General features: G+C 46.6%; 2 protein-coding genes across 3 annotated transcripts in view; one reads left to right on the top strand and one right to left on the bottom strand.

Moving 5' to 3' along the window:
* Positions 1-21,260, top strand: part of SLC9A1 (solute carrier family 9 member A1) — a 246,355-nt gene that overhangs the window by 156,901 nt on the left and 68,194 nt on the right. For both annotated transcript variants that reach the window (XM_075335896.1, XM_075335897.1), the window contains exons 7-8: positions 10,660-10,730; positions 18,379-18,552. In XM_075335896.1, coding sequence (XP_075192011.1) covers positions 10,660-10,730; positions 18,379-18,552 — 245 coding nt within the window. The remainder of the gene's footprint in view (positions 1-10,659; positions 10,731-18,378; positions 18,553-21,260) is intronic.
* LOC142292408 (uncharacterized) lies at positions 14,737-16,851 on the bottom strand. Its single transcript, XM_075337755.1, has 6 exons — positions 16,750-16,851; positions 16,599-16,676; positions 16,442-16,519; positions 16,140-16,353; positions 15,903-16,059; positions 14,737-15,772 (listed from the first exon to the last, which is right to left on the bottom strand). The coding sequence occupies exons 1-6, from the start codon at positions 16,789-16,791 to the stop codon at positions 14,737-14,739; spliced, it is 1,605 nt and encodes a 534-aa protein (XP_075193870.1). The 5' UTR covers positions 16,792-16,851.

The following is a 21,260-nucleotide window of genomic DNA, read 5'->3' on the forward strand; positions in this document are numbered from 1 at the left end:
ATATGGTTTCTATCCCGCATTTCTTTCTCTTCACATTTTTTTCCACACATTTTTCATCCTCCCTTTTTTTCTTCATTCTGTGTCTGGGAAACAAATAGACACAGTGGCAAAATTGATCTAAAAAAAAAAAATGTGTGCTTTTTATCTTTTTTCTCAAGTTCTAGACCACTCACATACATTATATATTATATATAATTTTCAATCTTTCCGTATATAAATACATTTTTTTATAATGCCTCAAATGTATGATCAAAAATTTTAAAAAATCATTTCATTGTCATTTCGAATATCAGTTTTTGTAAGAGTTTTCTACATAAGATTTGACCATTCTTTTTGAATGGATAAAGATCCCGCCGATTTTTTTCAAAGAGGAAAGATCTCTGACGAACATTTAAATACTATATGGAGATAAGGTATGCACACCAGTGACTATGCAATGGGAATACATGTAATAGCAGAAACTGCTGTGTGAATACTGACATGAAAAATCCAATAGCTATATGTAAGAATGAAAATGTGGAAAAAATGGAACCTGCATTACTGCCATGAACATTTTTTTATTTTTAAACCCATCCAATTGTATAAATTATTATTATAAGATCTATTGATTAGAATCAACTTTTAAAATGAATGTTGTTCGTGGGAAAACCCCTTAATGAATTTGACTTTCTCTCAATAATGCGCCTTGCCAGAGATGTTTCTCCAGTCAAAAATGAAGGTTTTAAAAAAATAAATAAATAAAAAATGCTGGCAATTTTGCGGAAATTTAAATGGGTAGCTTTAGCCACACCCCATCCAGTCCCGGATCCTCCCCTACATCGCACATTTTGCTGAGCAACTTTAAAGGGAACCTGTCAGGTAATTTACATGTTCTAACCTACAAACAGTGTGATGTGTGGCCTAGTAACCCCTACCTACCCATCCCTGTGTTGTAATAATGTGAATGTATACAAATGTTTTATTACTTACGTGTACCCTATGTAAATGAGCAGGGGCTCTAGCCCCATGAGCGTCATATCGCCCTGTGGGCGTTCGTATGTTTTCCATGGTATCACGCCCCTGTGGGCGTGATACCATGGATTTACATCAGCGACGTGACCATCGCTACTTCAGATCCCGCGCATGCGCACTTACTATTCCCGCAGCCTTCTTATCCAGGTGCTTGCTTTTTGTTTTCAGACGCTCTCTGCGCATGACCGGAACCGCAGGAGTATTCTGAGCATACGCAGAGCGTGTCTGAAGACGAAGATCAAGCACCCAGTTAACAAGGCTGCAGGAATGGTAAGTGCGCATGCACGGGATCTGAAGTAGCTACAGTCACATCGCTGATATAAATCCATGGTATCACGCCCACAGGGGCGTGATACCATGGAAAACATGCGAACACCCACAGGGCGATGCGACGCACAGGGAACTAGAGCCCCTGCACATTTACATAGGGAACACGTAAGTAATAACACATTTTTATACATTCACATTACACATTATTACAACACAGGGGTGGGTAGGAAGGTGTTACTAGGCCACACATCAAACTGCTACTAAGTTAGAACACAAATTATTTGTGTTTACAGGTTCCCTTTAAATTGGAGTGAGATGCCAGAAGTTGCACATTTTTGGCCAAACTCCGCATTGTGCAAAAATTGTGACCGTTATTTTTAGGTTTTTATGTCAGTTATGTAGCTTAAAAATATTGATGAATGCAGGGGCGGACTGGCCCACCAGGAGGTCGGGAGAACCCCCGGTGGGCCCCTGCTATTGATAGCCACGCCCCCTAGGCCCCTATGGATATGTGAGAGAGGCCCCCCCGGCCGGTAATTTCACTAATCATATCGGCACATTGCCGATATGATTAGTGACAATCCCATTCCCTCTGCAGCGGCAAGCAGGGAGAGAGCTCTGCCTGCTGTCACTGTTAGTGCCGCGCGGCTCTGACTCATCGGCGCAGCCAGCGACACTGCAGGAGGAGGCAGTCTCAGAGCGATGACTGCTTTCTTCCTGTGCAGGTGCTGGCAGCATCGCACTGCGGAGGATGGACCCGGCGTCGCCCCAGGCCAGACTGCAGAAGCAGCAGCACGTGAGTATAGAAGGCGGGGGCCCAGGGGAGCGAGCGGGGGCCCAGGGGAGTGAACAGGGGCCCCAGGTGGGGGGTTGTGCGGGGGCCCAGGGGAGTGAACAGGGGCCCCGGGGGGGAACGGGGGCCCAGGGGAGCAAGCAGGGGCCCAGGGTAGTGAACAGGGTCCCCGGGGGGGGGGGTGCGGGGGCCCAGGGGAGTGAACAGGGGCCCCGGAAGGGTGCGGGGGTCCATGGGAGCAAGCAGGGGCCCAGGGTAGAGAACAGGGGCCCCGGGGGTGGTGCGGGGGCCCAAGGGAGTGAACAGGGGCCCAGGGGAGTGAACAGGGGCCCAGGGGAGCAAGCAGGGGCCCAGGGTAGTGAACAGGGGCCCCGGGGGGGGTGCGGGGGCCCAGGGGAGCGAGCAGGGGCCCCGGGGGTGTGTGCGGGGGGGCTCTTTACCTTACCAGTCACCTGCCAGACAGTGCTCCAGCCGCCTCCACCATCCCATCTGTCCTGCTGCTGGGGGCCTATAGTGCAGCTTCCCCCCCAGTATGGTGCCCTCAGGCAGCTCACAGGGCATCACAGGCCTGAGTGGGCCCCGGCACTCAGCCTTTCAATCGTAAACTTCAGTGATCGTACAAGTTCTGTACGATCACTGAAGTTTTCGCAGTTGCAGGACCTTTAGTGACATCACATGTGTCATGATGTGACTCACCAAAGGTCCTAGAGCTGCACTGCGGGAGTCCCCAGGCCTGCACCGACCGCGCCGGTATTCAGATGTATGCGTGTCTTTCAGGTGCGCATAGGTTAAGTTCACACAGTGCGTTTTTCGGGTGCGTTTTTGCTCAGAAAACTGCATGAATTTGCTTCCCCAGCAAAGTCTGAGTTTTCATTTTTGCTGTCTGCACACAGCAGTTTTTTTAGCTGCGTTTTTGTGGTCCCCACAAAAATGCAGCATGTCAATTTTTGCGTTTTTCACTGCGTTTTCCACCCATTGAGTTCAATGAGATGTTCAAAAACACAATGAAAACCGCAAATTGCAAATATAGCTGCGTTTTAGTGCGTTTTTATGACTAAAAACGCAGCTATAAAGGCAAGGGGTGGGTAGTACAGTGACATGTACAGGAAGAGGATTCCTTCTGTCAGTAAACACAGAAGCGTGAATCCTCCCGGTACCACCACCGCTGCTTCCATTTCCCGCCCGGTGTCATTTTCGTTCCCATGCGGGAGGTGGAAGTGGCTGCTAAATCAAAAGTGAACAGTAGAAAAATCTCATACTCACCTGTCTGCAGACTCCCGGTGCCATGTCCGCTCCCAGCTCCTCTCCCGGTATCGCCACCCCCGCTCCGGCTGTGTGCCGGCTCCCAGGCACGTACGATAGCTGCAGGACCTGGCGGTGATCACCTGATGCGGTCACCTGACGCATCAGCTGATCGTAAGTCTTGCGGTGACGCCGGATTTTACCGCCCGGCCAGCTATAAGCTGATGCCGTCAGGAGGCTTCATCAGCTGATTACCGGCAGCTCCTGCAGCGGTCGGACAGGAGTCGGCACAGACGTGTGTAGTTATTTTTTTTTTGCACTGATAAATCAGCCTAGACTGTACAGCGAGCGAGCGCCGAGTGACTGATTCCCTGGCGCTTGCAGTCAGTTCATGACAGCTGCAGACAGGCCGGGGTGATCTCCGGAGTTCAGGTGAGAGCACCGGAGATTAGCCCGGGATGTTTGCAGCTGTCATGAACTGAACCGCAAGTGCCGGGGAATCAATCACTCAACGCTCGCTGTAAAGTCCAGGCTGCACGCCGGAGCTCTGGTGAGAGCTCCGGAGTGCAGTGCAGGTACCTGAATCCAGGCCTGGCATTACTGGAGTTTCCTCCGGTAGCCAGTCCGACCCTGCACAGACGTGTGTAGTTTGTTTGTTGTTTTTGTTTTTGCACTGATGCATCAGCTGATTGTATAAAAGCCGTTTATACAATCAGCTGCTGTGTCATCTAATTCAGGCCTTGAACCTGACACATCATCTGATCGGTTTGCCTTCCAGCAAACCAATCAGATGATATTGGATTCGGATTGGACGGCGCGGGACCCTTGACCCAGGATTACTGCGGAGGGGGGTTCTTTATTTCAATAAAGATGGAGTCACTAATTGTGTTGTGTCTTATTTCTAATAAAAATATTTTTCTGTGTGTTGTTTTTTTTTTATCTTTACTAGAAATTCATGGTGGCCATGTCTAATATTGGCGTTACACCATGAATTTCGGGCTTAGGGCCAGCTGATAATACACAGCTAGCCCTAACCCCATTATTACCCAGCGAGCCACCCGGCATCAGGGCAGCTGGAAGAGTTGTTGGATACAGCGCCAGAAGATGGCGCTTCTATGAAAGCGCCATTTTCTGGGGTGGCTGCGGACTGCAATTCGCAGCGGGGGTGCCCAGAAAGCTTGGGCACCCTATATTGCAGATTCCAATCCCCAACTGCCTAGTTGTACCTGGCTGGACACAAAAATTGGGCGAAGCCCACGTCATTTTTTTTTTAATTATTTCATGAAATTCATGAAATAATTTAAAAAAAAAAAAAAGGGCTTGCCTATATTTTTGGTTCCCAGACGGGTACAAATAGACAGCTGGTGGTTGGAGGCAACCCGTACCTGCCTGCTGTACCTGGCTAGCATACAAAAATATGGCGAAGCCCACGTCATTTTTTGGGGGGGTGAGGGCAAAGAAATCCTGCATACAGTCCTGTTATGATCCGGAACCATGGAAGACCACCACAAATCATTGGCAAAAGGTGACAAGAGCATTGGCAACTAATCTGGCCGCCATCCCCTTACTAACCAACACAACTAGAAGTAGCCGAGGGGTGAACTAACATCCTGTGCACCGCAAACCCAGCCGGAGAACTAACTATCCTAAAGGTAGGAAAGATGAATAACTCTCTGCCTCAGAAAAATAGACAAGAATAGCTAGCCTCCCCACATTCAAAGACTGCGGTGATATAGGAAAAACACAATACACAGGTAGATGACAGGATTAGCAAAAGGTGAGGCCCCCGCTGACTAAAATAGGAAAGGACAGGAAAGGGACTGATGGTGGCCAGAGAAAAACCCTGCAAAATACCAACTTCCTGATAGTACAAAAAGGCCCTCAGATCGCACGATCTGAACTCCGTCCTATACCAGGTGCCCTTGTCATACCAATGAACAGAAAACAAGAATCCTAACAAAGTCAACAAGCCACGAACACATGGACCCAAAGGAGCTATACTCCACACAGAACTGCAGGGAGTTCCCCAACAAACCACTGAGGGTGAAAATCCCGGCAAGCACATAAACTGAAAAGAACCACAGCAAATGACAAACCCAAATAAGCAAAAGAACCAGACAATAAATAAAGAGCAAGCACTTATCTGGGGAAAATGTGGTGTAGAACAGGATGAAGCAGGCTGGAGATACAAAGAACAACTGACATCCGGTAACAGCCTGCAATCAGACCAGGATTTAAATAAGCAGAGAATTAGCAAAGGAAACACGCACCGCACAACACACCTGGTCCAAATCCAAACCATTCCTGGCCACCAGAGGGAGCCTCCCAGCAGCCAAAACATAACTAACATTCACAACACCGTCCTGGAAGGAGGATGCTGAGCCTTGTAGTTCTGCAGCTGCTGTCTGCTCTCCTGCATCCACTAGTGGATGGAGTATGCTGAGCCTTGTAGGTCTGCTCCCCCTGACTCTCCCTCCAGCATACAGTTCTGGATGGAGCATGCTGAGCCCTGTAGTTCTGCAGCTGTCTGCTCTCCTGCATACACTAGTGGAGAATGAAGAACATATTGAAGAAGGAAAATCTTTAATGGCAATGTTCACTGATAAAAAAACGCATAAAATTGCAGAAAGCAAAAACGCAGCAAAACGCAGCAAAAAAAACCGCACCAAAACGTGGAAAAAACGCATGTGTTTTTGTGGCGTTTTTTTGCCGCAAGTGCGTTTTTGCGCGTTTTTTGCTGCAAAAAACGCAGCGTCAAAAAGACGGTGTGTGAACTTAGCCCTAGGCTGCTTTCACACTACGTTTTTTTTAACATGCGTCATGAACGTTTTTTTACCGCAAAGACGGATCCAGTGCAAATGCGTTTTCATTTCAATGCATTTGCAATGGACTCGCTTCAACATGCGTTCACCTGCGTTTGCGTGCGTTATAGTGAGGATCCAGTGAGTTGCAGTTTTGTAACTTTTTTCAAAAACGCTACTTTTAGCGTTTTTGAGCTGCGTCCAAATACTGCAAATTGCTGGATCCTGACTAAACAGCATGCAAACGCATGTGAACGCTGGCATGGTGATAGACAGGATCCTGCTTGCTGTACTGAGCATGCCTAGAAACCAGCCTTGCATGATCAGTCTCTCTCTCCCCCTCCCTCTCTCCCCCTCCCTCCCTCTCCTCTCCTCTCTCCCCCGCCTGAGAGCAGAGGACGCTCGTAACCAAGGTAAATATCGGGTACCCGCGGGCTTAGTTACCCAATGTTTACCTTGGTTACGTGTGCAGGGAGCAGGCAGCCCTGCTCTTAGCAGCTGTAGACGCTCGTAACCAACGTAAATATCTGGTATCCAAGCAAGTTACCCGATGCTTACCTTGGTTACCAGCCTCCGCAGGTGTCAGATGTTGGCTCCCAGTCTTTCACGTTGTTCCCCTCACTCCCGATCACATGACTCCAATGCCCGCCCATAAACTTAGTGACAGGATCCTGCAAAATAACACATGCATTTGCATGCGTTTTTCGTTGCAAAATCAGGATCCGCTTTTACAGCAAAAAAACGTTCATGACGCATGCTAAAAAAAACGTAGTGTGAAAGCAGCCATACAATTGTACAGGGCGGCCGGTGATAGGAGGCAGAGCAGCGCTGCTCAGCCCGGCACCGCGACGTACCATTATCGCCGGGGCTGCAGAGGAGCGCGCCTCAGTCCTGCACCGACATCATCATCACCGGGGCCGCAGCTGCAGGAATGAAGAGGAGGACGCGCAGGCACAGGTAAGCGCTCCAGAGGAGCCGAAGATGTACTTTTATATGAGGGGCTGCGGGTGGGGGAGGAGCAGTGTTATTTTACAAGGGGCATTAAGAAGCGGTGGGGGACTTTATCGAGCATATTATGGGTCAGTGGGGGACATAATAGGGCAGTGGGGGACATAATAGGACAGTGGGGGACATAATAGGGCAGTAGGGAACATAATAGGGCAGTGGGGAACATAATAGGGCAGTGGGGAACATAATAGGGCAGTGGGGAACATAATAGGGCAGTGGGGGACATTTTAGTGCAGAGGGGACATTATAATGCAGTGGGGAACATAATAGGGCAGTGGGGAACATAATAGGGCAGTGGGAACACTATAGGGCAGTGGGAAACATTATAGGGCAGTGGGAAACATTATAGGGCAGTGGGAAACATTATAGAACAGTGGGGGACACTATAAGGCAGTGGGGGACACTATAAGGCAGTGGGGGACACTATAAGGCAGTGGGGGACACTATAAGGCAGTGGGGGACACTATAAGGCAGTGGGGGACACTATAAGGCAGTGGGGGACATAATATGGCAGTGGGGGACATAATATGGCAGTGGGGGACATAATAGGGCAGTGGGGGACATAATAGGGCAGTGGGGGACATAATAGGGCAGTGGGGGACATTATAGAGCAGTGGGGGACATTATAGGGCAGTGGGGGACACTATAAGGCAGTGGGGGACATAATAGGGCAATGAGGGACACTATAGAGCAGTGGGGAACATAATAGGGCAGTGGGGAACATTATAGGACAGTGGGGGACATTATAGGACAGTGGGGGACATTATAGGACAGTGGGGGACATTATAGGACAGTGGGGGACATTATAGGACAGTGGGGGACATTATAGGGCAGTGGGGGACATTATAGGGCAGTGGGGGACATTATAAGGCAGTAGGGGAGATTATAAGGCAGTGGAGGACATTATAGGGCAGTGGAAGGACATTATAAGGCAGTGGGGGACATTATAGGGTAATGGGGGCCATTATGAAGCAAATTGGGACATCATAGGGCAATGGGGGACATTGAGGCATCAAAGATTGTGGAAGGCAGCATAGTATAATGAGGAGGGGGGGGAATTTATACAGGGATGTAGTTGGGGGAGATATTATAGAAATGGCAAATTTTGGGGGGACATTTTGGAAAGGGGCACTTTGTGGGGCTATTTTGGAGAGGAGCAGTGTGTGGGGATATTTTGTGCAGGAAGCAATTAAGAACCCCTTCTGATTCCACTTGTTTCCCCAGACATTATTAAATAAAAGGGGCCAGGATGAATGAGATAATTACTATATGGGGCCAGAATGAGGGACATACATGACTGGTTTATGGTGGCACTTGGGGCATAATTACTGTAGGGGCAAATTAGGGGACACTATTACTGATGAAATATACCGTAAGTTAATTTTGAGGATACGGTCTCCAATGGGGGAACAAGAGTCTGACGTGGTGTAGAAATTGGGGAAATAGTGAGGAATGTGCTCTGGGAGTGATCGGCTATAGGTGACTTATTTTCTGTAGAGTCGTGTCATGGCAGGAAGAAGTGATGGCGGTCAGCACCGGATGAAGAGGAAAAGCGAAGATGAATAACGTCAGCTAGAGATGTCACTGGTAAGTCAGTGTGTTACATGAACACACACACTATACTGTACACTGTATACAGAACTCCTGTGTATAATGTCACTGGTGAGCACTGTATTACCTATACACTATATATAGAGCTCATGTGCATTATGGCACTGATAATAATATTAGTGTTATTAGCATTGTAGTTTTTATTCATGATCATTATTATAGTATTATATGTCCGTGTCTGGTAGTAATATGTCGTCTGGTCATGTTGTACTGATATTTGTCTCGTGTGTTGTATTATTTGGTCATTATGTGGTGTGGTAATAGTGTCACGGTATTTCTCCCTTGTATGTGGTTGTTTTCGGTCACTATGTGGTCTGATTATGGTGTGGCGGTATTACTTTCTTGTATGTAGTTATAGTCGGTCATTATGTGATGTGGTTATAGTGTTGCGGTATTTCTCCCTTGTATGTGATAATATTCGGTTACCGTGTGGTCTAATTATGATGTGGTGGTATTACTCTCTGGTATGTGGTTGCTTTTGATCACTATGTGTTGGTAGTATGTTATCTGGTCATAGTTTAGCGGTATTTCTCCCTTATATGCGGTATTATTCGGTCACTTTGTGGTCTGGTCACGGTGTGGTGGTATTTCTCCCTTGTATGTGGCTATATTTGGTCACTGTTTGGTGGTAATATGTTGTCTGATCACTGTGTGGCGGTATTTCTCCCTTGTATGGGTTGTATTCGGTCACTATGTGGTGGTACTATGTGGCCTGGTCACGGTGTGGTGGTATTTCCCCCTTGTATATAGTATTATTGATTTTGGTATAGTGGATTGTGTTGTGTATGGAGGTCACATTTTCTCTCTATAAGGGGGAGATTATTTCCAGTAGAAATTAAATACTTAAACATTTAACCCCTCCCTGTCCTGTGACTATTAGACTGCAGTAAATATGCACTTACAGAGGTTCTCCAGTGAAAACAAATAATCACTTTTACTAAGGCCACGTGCACACAGTGAGTTTTCAGTGAGTTTTTTACCTCAGTATTTGAAGCCAAAACCAGGAGCAGTAAAATCAGAGAAAAAGTGTAATAGAAACACGGGCACCACTTCTGCATTTATCACCCACTCTTGGATTTGGCTACAAATACTGATGTAAGACACTGGCCAAATACTGAACGTGTGAACGTGGCCTAAGGATAAGTCATAACTTATTCATTTGTGTGGACCGATTGCTGGGACCTGAACCGATCATGCAACTTTTATCCCCCATTACACTGGAGCTCGTGTCCGACTCGACCCCTGATCCATTCATTCCCTCAGTGGCTGCGAGCGCTGCGCTTGTTTTTATCTAGCTGCTACACAGAGGATGAATGGAGCTGCAGTCACACACCCCACCCCACAGAAGATGAATGGAGCTGCAGTCACAGATCTCATCTGCTGCTGCAAAAAGTTCCCCAATCTTCCGATTGGTGCGTTTTTCCACTGGTCGGTTTCTACCGATCAATAAGTTATTAACCTACCCTGTGGATTGGTGATAACTTGTTTTCACCAAAGACCCCATTACTGCAAACTACTATAATTGTACATCCCAGTTATGGTGCACAATATAGATGTCCAGGAGCCGCCCGTGCTTTACAGTCAAAGCAACACAATAATGGGGATAACACTAATGGGTGTTTATATTTAGCTGTAGGGTGGGCCCCTGGAGTCAATTCTCCTGGTGGGCCCCAGACACCCCAGTCCACCCCTGGATGAATGGCACTCTTAAAGCATTTTAATTTACTTTTTTTGTTGTGGCAGAATGTAATTGAATCTTATATATTATTTGAGAATTCCCTTTGTCATGGAACCACACACCATGCCAGATTTTTTGGTCCCTTGTATAGTATTGAATGTTTATTTAACAGGTCTGGCAGTGTGAAACAAACTTGAGTTACTTGTGAACATGTATGATTTTAAGAAACAAAATTTGTTTTTTAGTTCCTTGATCATCTTCTGACAGGAATTGAGGACATATGTGGTCATTATGGCCATCATCACTGGAAAGACAAGTAAGTAACATTGTCTACCTAGTGAAAGTTATTGCTGTTCAATATTAAAGAAATTCAATAGTGCCGTACTTAGGCTATGTGCGCACGTTGCGTACTTCACTGCAGAAATTTCTGCAGCGATCTGAAGAGCACACGTGCGCTTGAAATCGCTGCCGAAAATGTCCGTAGTGAAAAAAAAAAAGCCGATTCCATGCGCTCTGCCTGCAGCTCCTCCCATAGACAGAGCAGGAGCTGCCGGCAAAGCGCACGGAAGAAGTGACATGTCACTTCTTAGGACGCACGCTTCGGGCAGCAGCCGAAGCGCTGCGCTCTAAGACGCCACGTGCGTACGGCTCCTGCATAATCTTCATAGATTATGCAGGGGACGCAGGACGCATGCAGTTACGCTGCGCTACAAAGCGCAGCGTAACTGCATGTAATTACGCAACATGCTCACATAGCCTTATTGTCAACCTGCTTAGATTTCTGGCATGTGCAAATTCTCCATGCACATTAGATGAATGTCGACTGAACCTGCCAATATCGTCAAGTTCAACAGACAATTGATTGTCAGGGAGTTAAAGGGACTCTGTCAGCAGGGTTTTACTATTTAATCTGAAGACTGCATGCTGTAAGAGTAAAAACAGAGATTTCAGCCCTGCGTCTCTTAACACAAAGTGTGTTTTTGCTTACCTGCAATGTAAGCTTAAGTTTTCTAGCTTTATCATCAGTCGGACCCAGCAACATGTAAGCTCAGGTCCGACTCCGCCCCCCCTTTGTGATTTCAAGTATTTTGTCTTTAGAATCAGAGCCTATTTGCCTACATCATGTTTTGCTCAGATGACGTAGCAAAAACCTGCTAACAATTTCCCTTTAGGCTATGTGTCCACGGGAGAATGTATCTGCGGATTTTTCTGCATCAAAATCCGCAGCTTTCCCGCAAAATCCGCACCTTTTCAAAGGTGCGGATTTACCGTGGAATTGCCGTGGATTTGGTGCAGATTTTTTTTTTTTCCAAGTTTAAAGCCAAAATCCGGAAGAAAATCCGCAACAATAATTGACATGTTGCAGATTTTTCCGGACGAAAATCCGCATGAAATCCGCAGCGTGGACACAGCATTTCCCAAATGCCATAGAAATGGCTGGGAAGTAGCTGTGCTGCAGATTTTCGGGAAATCCGCGGCTTTTCCGCGAGAAATCCGCGGCAAAATCCACGCATTTTCCGCAGCGTGGGCACATAGCCTTAAGGTTCTGGCATGTCCAATTTTGAATTGCTATCATTTTGTTCTCTTCAAGGTAAATCATTGCTAAACATCATAGGCAACGCCTCTCTTGTTGAAAACATAGGAATGCTTGCATTATCTCAGTACTCAGCTGCTCCTGTGTATGGCAAAGCCATTATTGTTGATTACCAGCTGAACTGTATGGTCGATAGCCATTTAATTTGTATGGCCAACAATTTGTTTATGGGCTTTAGATACAGTTGGAAAAATAAGTATTTCCGGGCTACAATTTTGTCCCTTTTGTGCTTAGACAGCTCTTTTATCTTGGCCATGGTGGAGAGATTGGAGTGTGATTGAACCCGTTATCTATATATAAGATACCTGTCCTCACACTCAAACATAAGCAATTAATGCAATTAAGTGCAGAGAGCTTCTGTTTTGTTTTGGGGTTTGTTTTTTTTGTTTGTTTTTTTTTAGATCTGTGAGAGCCAGAACTCTTGCTGGTTGGAAGGTGAACAAATACTTATTTTATACAATAAAATGCAAATTAAGTATTTAAAAATCATAATGTGATATTCTGTGGGGGTTTTTTTCTCACAGTTGAAGTGTATGTACGATAGAAAGTTACAGACCTGTCCATTCTTTGTAGGTGGGAAAACGTGCAAAATCAGCAGTGTATCAAATACTTATTTCTCCCACTGTATAAAAAGAAAGAATAGTCCTAGATTAGTTAATTTATTACTGCACTTTCTACCCATATAATTTGATACCCTCATGACATGTTTGCTCATACTTTGATTCATCAGATTTTTTTTTTCCTCTATCGAGTCATTATGAATCTGTTTGAATGGGCACACAACAATCTGCTCTGAGCATGACAGTTAGGCTACTTTCACACATCAGTTTTCTGTATTCAGGCACAGTCCTTTTTTTTGCCGTATCCAACGTTTCCGGTTTTGTTGTGCAAACCGGAGCAAACCGGACCTACCGGATCCGTTTTTAAGCGGATCCGTTTATGACGGATCCGTTAAAAAACGGATCCGGTAGGTCCGGTTTGCATCCGTTTTGCATCCGTTATGTCCGTTTTTTTACGGATCCGTTTTTTAAACACTAAACAAACAATTAACGAGTTCCGTATTCTGATTGGCTATTGGGAACATATAGTATATATACAGTATTTTGAAGCATATATGACAGAATGAAGACAGAGGCAAGCAGAAACCATGGATGCTATTCTTGCAAATTACACAAAGATCGCTGCAGATTTTATATTTGAGGCAAATCGCTTGGCTATCATCGTCAGAGAAAAGGAGCGACAGCGACTGAGGCGTCAGCGACATCGACGCTTTTGGATCCATCCCCTGACTGCACAGAGACTGACACGTGGGGTGTTTTCAACACTATACCTGGAGCTCCGTGGAAACCATGAAAAATTCACAAGCTATGTCCGGATGTCAGTGATTAATTTTGACGTTCTCCTTGGCCTTGTTGCGGACAACATCCGTAAAACGGACACCTACAGCCGGTTCTCTATAACACCCGAGGAGCGTTTGCTGGTTACGCTTAGGTAAGTTTTTTTTTTTTAAATTGTATCCTCCTGTAAATTGACTTTTAACTGTAATGTGTTTGCTATTATTTTTTGATAATTATTGTCTTTCCTTTACAGATTCCTTGCAACTGGAGAGTCGCTTTCATCCCTCCACTACCAGTTTCGACTAGGAATTTCCACCATCTCGGGAATCATTAGAGACACTTGCCAAGCCTTGTGGGATTGCCTCCATGATGATTTCATCCCCCAGCCCACCAGGGACAGATGGCTTGCAATTGCTGAACAATACTATAACATTTGTCAGTTTCCAAATTGCCTTGGCTCAGTGGACGGCAAACATATAAGAATTGTGAAACCTGCTGCTTCGGGGTCAGAATACTACAATTATAAAAAATATTTCTCAATTGTCCTAATGGCAATAACGGATGCGGACTACAAATTCATCTCAGTGGACATTGGCGCATATGGGAGATCCAATGACTCTCAGGTCTTTAAAATGTCCCCAATGGGGCGGCGAATCTATGGGAATACTTTTGATTTCCCTCCTGCAAGACCTCTTCCTGGCACATGTGAGCCCCCAATGCCCTTTGTTTTTGTGGCCGACGAAGCCTTTCAACTCTCACAACATCTATTGAAGCCATATGCAAGCCGTGGATTGACGCAAACACAAAAAATATATAATTACAGATTATCCAGAGCCAGAAGAATGGTGGAATGCTCCTTTGGGATACTAACCAGCAAATGGCGAGTGTTGTTAACAGCCATTAATTTAAACATTGAAACTGTGGATGAAATTGTGAAAGCATGTGTGGTACTGCACAATTTTGTTTTAACAAAGGAACCTTTGTCCTTGGATGACCAGAGTTTGGAATCCACCTCTTTGACTGACTACACCAGTCCTGGATTTAGGAGTAGTGTTGCCTGTTCAACAATCCGTGACAAATATGCTGACTATTTTGTGTCCCCAGAAGGTAGAGTAGATTGGCAAGATCAAATGGTGTAAGATTTTTGTTTAGTTTTATAACAAATAAAAATAGTTAAAAATAAATTAAAAAATATCTTGTTTAACCTTGTTAATTTTAAGCTTTCATTCGCTTTAAAAATTTGTAATTTTTACACCGTCAAATTACAACATGTTATGTTTTTGTATTACCTTTTTATTTACTTAACTTGCAAAATAATATTCCCCCCAAAAAAAACAAGAACAAATAAATACTTTTCAACAAAAAACTTTTATTTTTATTACAAACATAAATTATAAATTGGTATATCTTGGGCTTGGGGTGGAGATAGTACTGGAGGGGCTGACAGGTGGGAACACACGCACAGTTGGAGTATTGAGGGTGGAAAGTGGTGTTGGTGGTGGTGGTGGGGAAGTAACAGAAGGTGAAGGTGTGCTTGAGAAACCAAGAGGGAAACCAGGAGATGGGATGGGATTTGGTAAGGATTGAGGGGTGGAGTGGAGGGATTGGGAGACAGAAGAGGTGGCTGGTGAATTAGTGGCTTGAGTTGGGGTCATGATGGGTGTGGAAGGCGAGATGTGGTAGTGGGTAGGAAGTGTAGGGGCAGATGTGGTTGGGAGCTGGTACTGGGCCGCAGGCTGGTACTGGGCTGCAGGCTGGTACTGGGCAGCAGGCTGGTACTGGGCAGCAGGCTGGTACTGGGCAGTAGGGGGAGTAGGGACAATGGCTGGAGGGGGGGCAGGTGGTCTTGGAGGGGTGGGTGGAGGTGGTTGGGAGTCAACCTGCGCCAGAGCCTGCCGTGTGGCTTGCATTACATGCATCTGATGGTCAAGAGATAGCTTTTCCATGCGCTCTAGTACGGCTTGAAAAAAACAATGATTGGGTGATTTACTTGCATCTAAATGCAGCCTGTCCAGACGCGTGCACAATTCGTGCGTATTTTTTTCCATATTGGCATTTATTAAGCTAAAAGATGAACGATTTTGTTCGGCTAATAATTGAATGGCGTTCTGGAAGGCTGCATTTAGATGCAAGAACTCGGGCGCATAGCTCTTTTCCTGACCCCTATGACGCTGACGCCCAGAACCCAAAGGTGTTCTACTGAGGGCAGCAGTGTCAGAGGGGTGGGGTAGGGGAAAAGCTATCTCATCACCAGCAGCTTCAGGTAATGAAGTCTCACGTGAAGCTCCAGCGCAGGTGGATGGGACAGATGTCGATGGAAGGGAAGGTTCAGATGGGTGGGGTCTGTGCATGTGTTCCCCAGTGGCGGACTGTTCAGGGATCGCTCCTGTCGGGTTCGATGCAGGCTCCTGAGTGCTGCAGACGGTGCTGTTAAAAAGAGGAAAAACAAAACAATAATTAATTTAATTGCTATACATTGGCACTGACTAAAAAAAAAAAGGCAAAAAAAATCAGACATAAAATATTATACTTTGTACATATTGTGTGGAATATTTACCTTCTGCACACCATAGTTGTCCGGAGGAACGACAACGCTCTAAAGTAACGGTACTTCGATCTGCGTCCTCCGGATCCACTCGGGGCCTGCATCTCTTGATTCAACTCCTTTTTGAAGCGATCCCTGATAGACCGCCACCGCTTCTGAAGTTTGTCACCTGAAAGTGGAAAGCAGAAAGTGGTTAGTATACAACACATTACATCATGCAGCATAACCTACTGAACTGTGAATACTTACGCTGTTTCTTCTGGCCACGAGAATTGAGCTCCCCCCAACCTTCTACCGCTGCGTGGCATACCTCGTCCCAGAGTCGACGGGTTACGATCGAATCAGCGTGGCGGCGGTCAGCCATGTTCCACAGCGGCTCCCTTTCTCTAACTTCATCGATGAGGAGGTCGATGTTGATAAATCCGGCCTCCTCACCGTCAGAATCGGGAGCACGCTGTGATGCCTGTTCAAAGAAAGAAAAAAGAAATTAAAAAAAAAAATAGACAAAAATTCACACTGACATGACAAAAAAAAAAAAAAAAATAACTTACACTATGACCACCGCCACCTCGACGACGACCCTGGGACGGTCTTGGGGGAGCTCTATCGTGAGCCCTAGAAGTTGAAGCCTTTAGTGAAGAAAAAAAAAAACATTATTTACTTATGTGTTTGGTGTGCTGTGGTAAACAATTCCTGTATGAAACTTACACTCTGACCGCCCGCTCCGTGTATTTCTCCACCCCTTCCGTCCTCTTCTGGCAGCATCTCCTGTGATGTTTCGGCCACCTGTGTAAATGTCGTTTATTTAAAAAATTTTTTTTTTTTTTTAAAAAAAATAACACCAAAAAAAAAAAAATACCTCAGTTTCTGAACCGAAGGGCGGGCTACCAGAAGACGACATATTTTTTTTATTACAGGCCACGCACAACAACTTGATGGGCCAAACTTTAACGGCAACACTGCACCTGCAAAAAAAGAAAAAAAAATGTCTAAGTACATGTACGCAGCTCACAGCAGTGATCTGTGGACAGTACTGTGGACATTACCTCAGGAACACTCTCCTCCAACTCCGCACTGGCACTCAATGGAAACGGACACAGCAACTGGCTGTCCACAAATTCCACGGCAACACTGCACCTGCAAAAAAAGAAAAAAAAATGTCTAAGTACATGTACGCAGCTCACAGCAGTGATCTGTGGACAGTACTGTGGACATTACCTCAGGAACACTCTCCTCCAACTCCGCACTGGCACTCAATGGAAATGGACACAGCAACTGGCTGTCCACAAATTACACGGCAACACTGCACCTGCAAAAAAAGAAAAAAAAATGTCTAAGTACATGTACGCAGCTCACAGCAGTGATCTGTGGACAGTACTGTGGACATTACCTCAGGAACACTCTCCTCCAAAACCGCACTGGCACTCAATGGAAACGGACACAGCAACTGGCTGTCCACAAATTACACGGCAACACTGCACCTGCAAAAAAAGAAAAAAAAATGTCTAAGTACATGTACGCAGCTCACAGCAGTGATCTGTGGACAGTACTGTGGACATACCTCTTCCCTGGAGCACTGGACTGGAGGACAGCAGAAGTTGAAGTCAGGATCCGGCAGGAGGTGTGTAGAATGTGCTGGATCCTTTTATAAGTTTTGTGATGATGAAAAAAAAAAATTTGCGCATGCTCTGTTTACCAAACCGGATGCGGTCACCGCATCCGGTTTAAACCGCATTGCGCCGGATCCGGCATGCATAGACACCCATTGTATACAATGCCGCATTGCGCCGGATCCGGCAGAATGCGGTTTTTTTAAGGGGCCAAAAAACGTTACATGATACGTTCTATCCGGCCGCCGCATTCAATTATTTTGCCGCATCCGGAGAAAACCGGATGCAACGCAAAGCCATCCGGTACAATCCGGTAACAATGCAAGTCTATGGGGGAAAACCGGATGCGGTACCGGATCCGTTTTACCCGTTTTTTTCCGGATTGAACCTGATGGAAAAAAACTGATGTGTGAAAGTAGCCTTACAGATTGTGAGAATGGCAAAGATTGCATCTTTAAGGCTATGTGTGCACGCTCAGTATTTGGTTGCAGAAATTTCTGCTCAAAATCTGCATCTCCTGCCATAAAAAAAAGTGTGTTTTGTTGTGGTTTTTTCATACATTTGGGGTGGAAAAACGCTGAAAGAATTGATATTCTGCAGTCTATTTACTGCACCAATTTGGAAGGGAACAAATAAGCAATATATACATAACACTTCAGAATTCTCATTGACTCTGCTAGTATAAGAATAGGCATGCAGTTTTGTAACAAAACTGCACCCAAAAAAAACTAAAAAATGCAGTGTGTTCACATAGCTTTAGTGTTTATATATGTAAAGGATATTTTTGTATGTTTCTTTCAATTGTTTTATGTGTCTAATCAATAAGTAATTAAGTATTTTGTAAGTAGTGGTCTAATGAGATCTGTCTCTTAACACAGATTGAACAGATTCAATAAAACTTACGTGAAGAAGTGCCTTATTGCAGGAGAGAGGTCTACAGAGCCCCAGCTCATTGCCTTCTATCATAAAATGGAGATGAAGCAGGCAATAGAACTGGTAGAAAGTGGCGGCATTGGAAAAATCCCATCTGCCGTATCGACTGTATCCATGCAGTAAGTGCAGAAGATTGTTTTAGTATATGAGGTATTTGAGAGGTTGTTTAAGGTGGCTATGCATGTATGTCGCTGATGTATCAGTTTGTTAGTTTATCTGAATATGGTTTATGCAAATCCCATTGACATAAACCAATGTTTATTAACCCCCTAACAACCCATGACGTACTGGGTACGTCATGGTGACCTGGTTCTTAACGACCCATGACGGTACCTAGTATGTCATGGGGAAATCGCGGCCCCGGAGCCCCGGTGGCTGCAAGCAAAAACCTTAGATTCGGGGAGGAGGTGACCTCTGCCTGACCTCAGGAGGAGAGGTGTCCCCCCCTTCCTTCCCCGAACCTACGGAGGCTGTGATTGGCTGAGCGGCGTTTGTCAGCCATTCACATCCACTGTGGCTGAAACATTGAAATCCAGCGATGATCAGTGCAGTTTTAGCACTGATCATTGGCTGGAGCTGGGTGATTTCTGTTTCACCCGCCCCCAGCTCTGATTGGCCCCAGATCCAATCACCTTGGATCTGTGGTCGGTGACTTGTAGGTTACTACTCCCCTCAGTTTTACTCCATCCGTGGAAGCTGTGGAGAGAGATCCCTGCAAGTGCCATTTGGTAAGTGCCCCCAATCCACCGCTGCCCCCGATCAGCCCCCGCCACTGCTAACTTTCAGTCGCCGCAGCAGTAATCACCGCCCCCGATCCACCCCCGCTACTGCCTCCAATCTGCCACCTCCCTCCTCCATCTGCTGCCCCCCTCCATCCGCCACCGCTCTCCCCATCAGCCGCTGCCCCCCCTTCATCTGCCACCGCTGCCCCCCTCCATCCGCCACCGCTCTCCCCATCATCCGCTGCCCCCCTCCATCCGCCACCGCTCTCCCCATCAGCCGCTGCCCCCCTCCATCCGCCACCGCTCTCCCCATCAGCCGCTGCTCCTCTTTATCCGCCACCCCTCTCCCCATCAGCCGCTGCCCCCCTCCATCCTCCACCGCTCTCCCCATCAGCCGCTGCCCCCCTTCATTCACCACCGCTCTCCCCATCAGCCGCTGCCCCCTCCCCGATCTGCTGCCCGCTCTCCCCCACCTCTCACTCTCCTGGATCTGCTGCCCCCTCCCCCACCTCTCGCCCTCCCTGGTCTGCTGCCTGCTGTCTTCCATACTCTTCATCTGCTGCCTACTCTCTCCCTCCCCGATCTGCTTCCCCCCCACCTCTCACCCTCCCCGATCTGCTGCCCCCTCTCACCCTCCCCGATCTGCTGCCCCCTCCACCACCTCTCACCCTGATCTGCTGCCCACCCTCTCCCATCCTCCGCCACGCCCTCTCCCATCCTCCGCCACGCCCTCTCCCATCCTCCGCAGCACCTCCATCCGCCACGCACTCTCCCATCCTCCATCCATCTTTTTTTCCATCCCACCTAGTCTTCCCCCTCCTTTTTGCAGCACATCCGTGCGTGAGTCCTGTTTTTTTTTCTATAAACTAAGAAAGAAATACAAATAAACTTGGTTTAGGGCCAGTAAAATTATACTGTAGTAATCGTCAACTACAGTGTTTTTTACTGAATATTGTAAGGGTCAGCCCAATGCCACACGTGAGAGCGATGCATGAGTCTCACATCGCATCATCCGGCATGGTCGCTCTCTTCCAGACAGGAGTGTGCGGCTGTGCCGGATGATGCGAGGCGAGATTCATGCATCACTTATACGTGTGGCACTTGCCTTAGTGTCAGTTGCAGGTGCTCATTATTTTTTTTTTTTTTTTTTTACTGATGCCCGTATTTTTTATTTCGCCAAACTAATATTTTTTTGTATGGGGGGAGGGTTCTAGTTTCCAAAATGGGGTCACGTGGGGGAGCTCCATTGTTTAGGCACTTCAGGGGCAGGGCTGTATTTGGCCTTCGTGGTGCCCTAGGCACTTTAAGTGGTCGTGCCCCTTACTGACAACGTAAACCTATGATTTTGGGCACACGACATCTACTTAAAGGTGGATCTACTCTGTAACACACTTCAAAAAGTGCTAAACGCTATAAGAATGAAGATCCGCATTTGCTGCGCACACGTTCAGTTTTATTTAGCTTATTGTAAAAGCTTCAGATTTTCAAAGACACTAAGGCTATGTGCCCACGGGACTCTGTACCCCCGGATATATCCGCAGGTCTCCCGCAGCTGCTCGCTGGAATCCGCAGCTACTTTTAGCTGCAGGATTCCAGCGAAATGTCTGCGGTAAACCTGCGGGAATTCGTGTGACTTACCTGCGGAAGTCCCGGCCTCTATCTCCATAGTGGAGGGGCGGGATTTCCGCAGAAATAATTGACATGCAATTATGTACGGCTGCAGGACTTCCACAGCCGTACATACCGCTGCATGGACACAGCACTCCCCATGCCCCATAGGATAACATGGGGAGTGTCTGTACATGCTGAAACCTGTGGATTTATCTGGAAAATCCAAAAAATCTGCTGATTTTCCGCAGAGAAATCCTCAGGTTTAATCTCCCCTGGGCACATAGCCTAAAGGGTACTTTACACACTGCGATATCGGCACCGATACGCTAGCGAGCGTACCCGCCCCCGTCGGTTGTGCGACACGGGCAAGTCGCTGCCCGTGTCGCACAACATCACTTACACCCGTCACACATACTTACCTGCCTAGCGATGTCGCTGTGACTGGCGTACCACCTCCATTCTAAGGGGACGGTTCGTTCGGCGTCATACCGACG

The sequence above is a fragment of the Anomaloglossus baeobatrachus genome, chromosome 2 (assembly GCF_048569485.1).
Source record: "Anomaloglossus baeobatrachus isolate aAnoBae1 chromosome 2, aAnoBae1.hap1, whole genome shotgun sequence".
NCBI classification, from domain to species: domain Eukaryota; kingdom Metazoa; phylum Chordata; class Amphibia; order Anura; family Aromobatidae; genus Anomaloglossus; species Anomaloglossus baeobatrachus.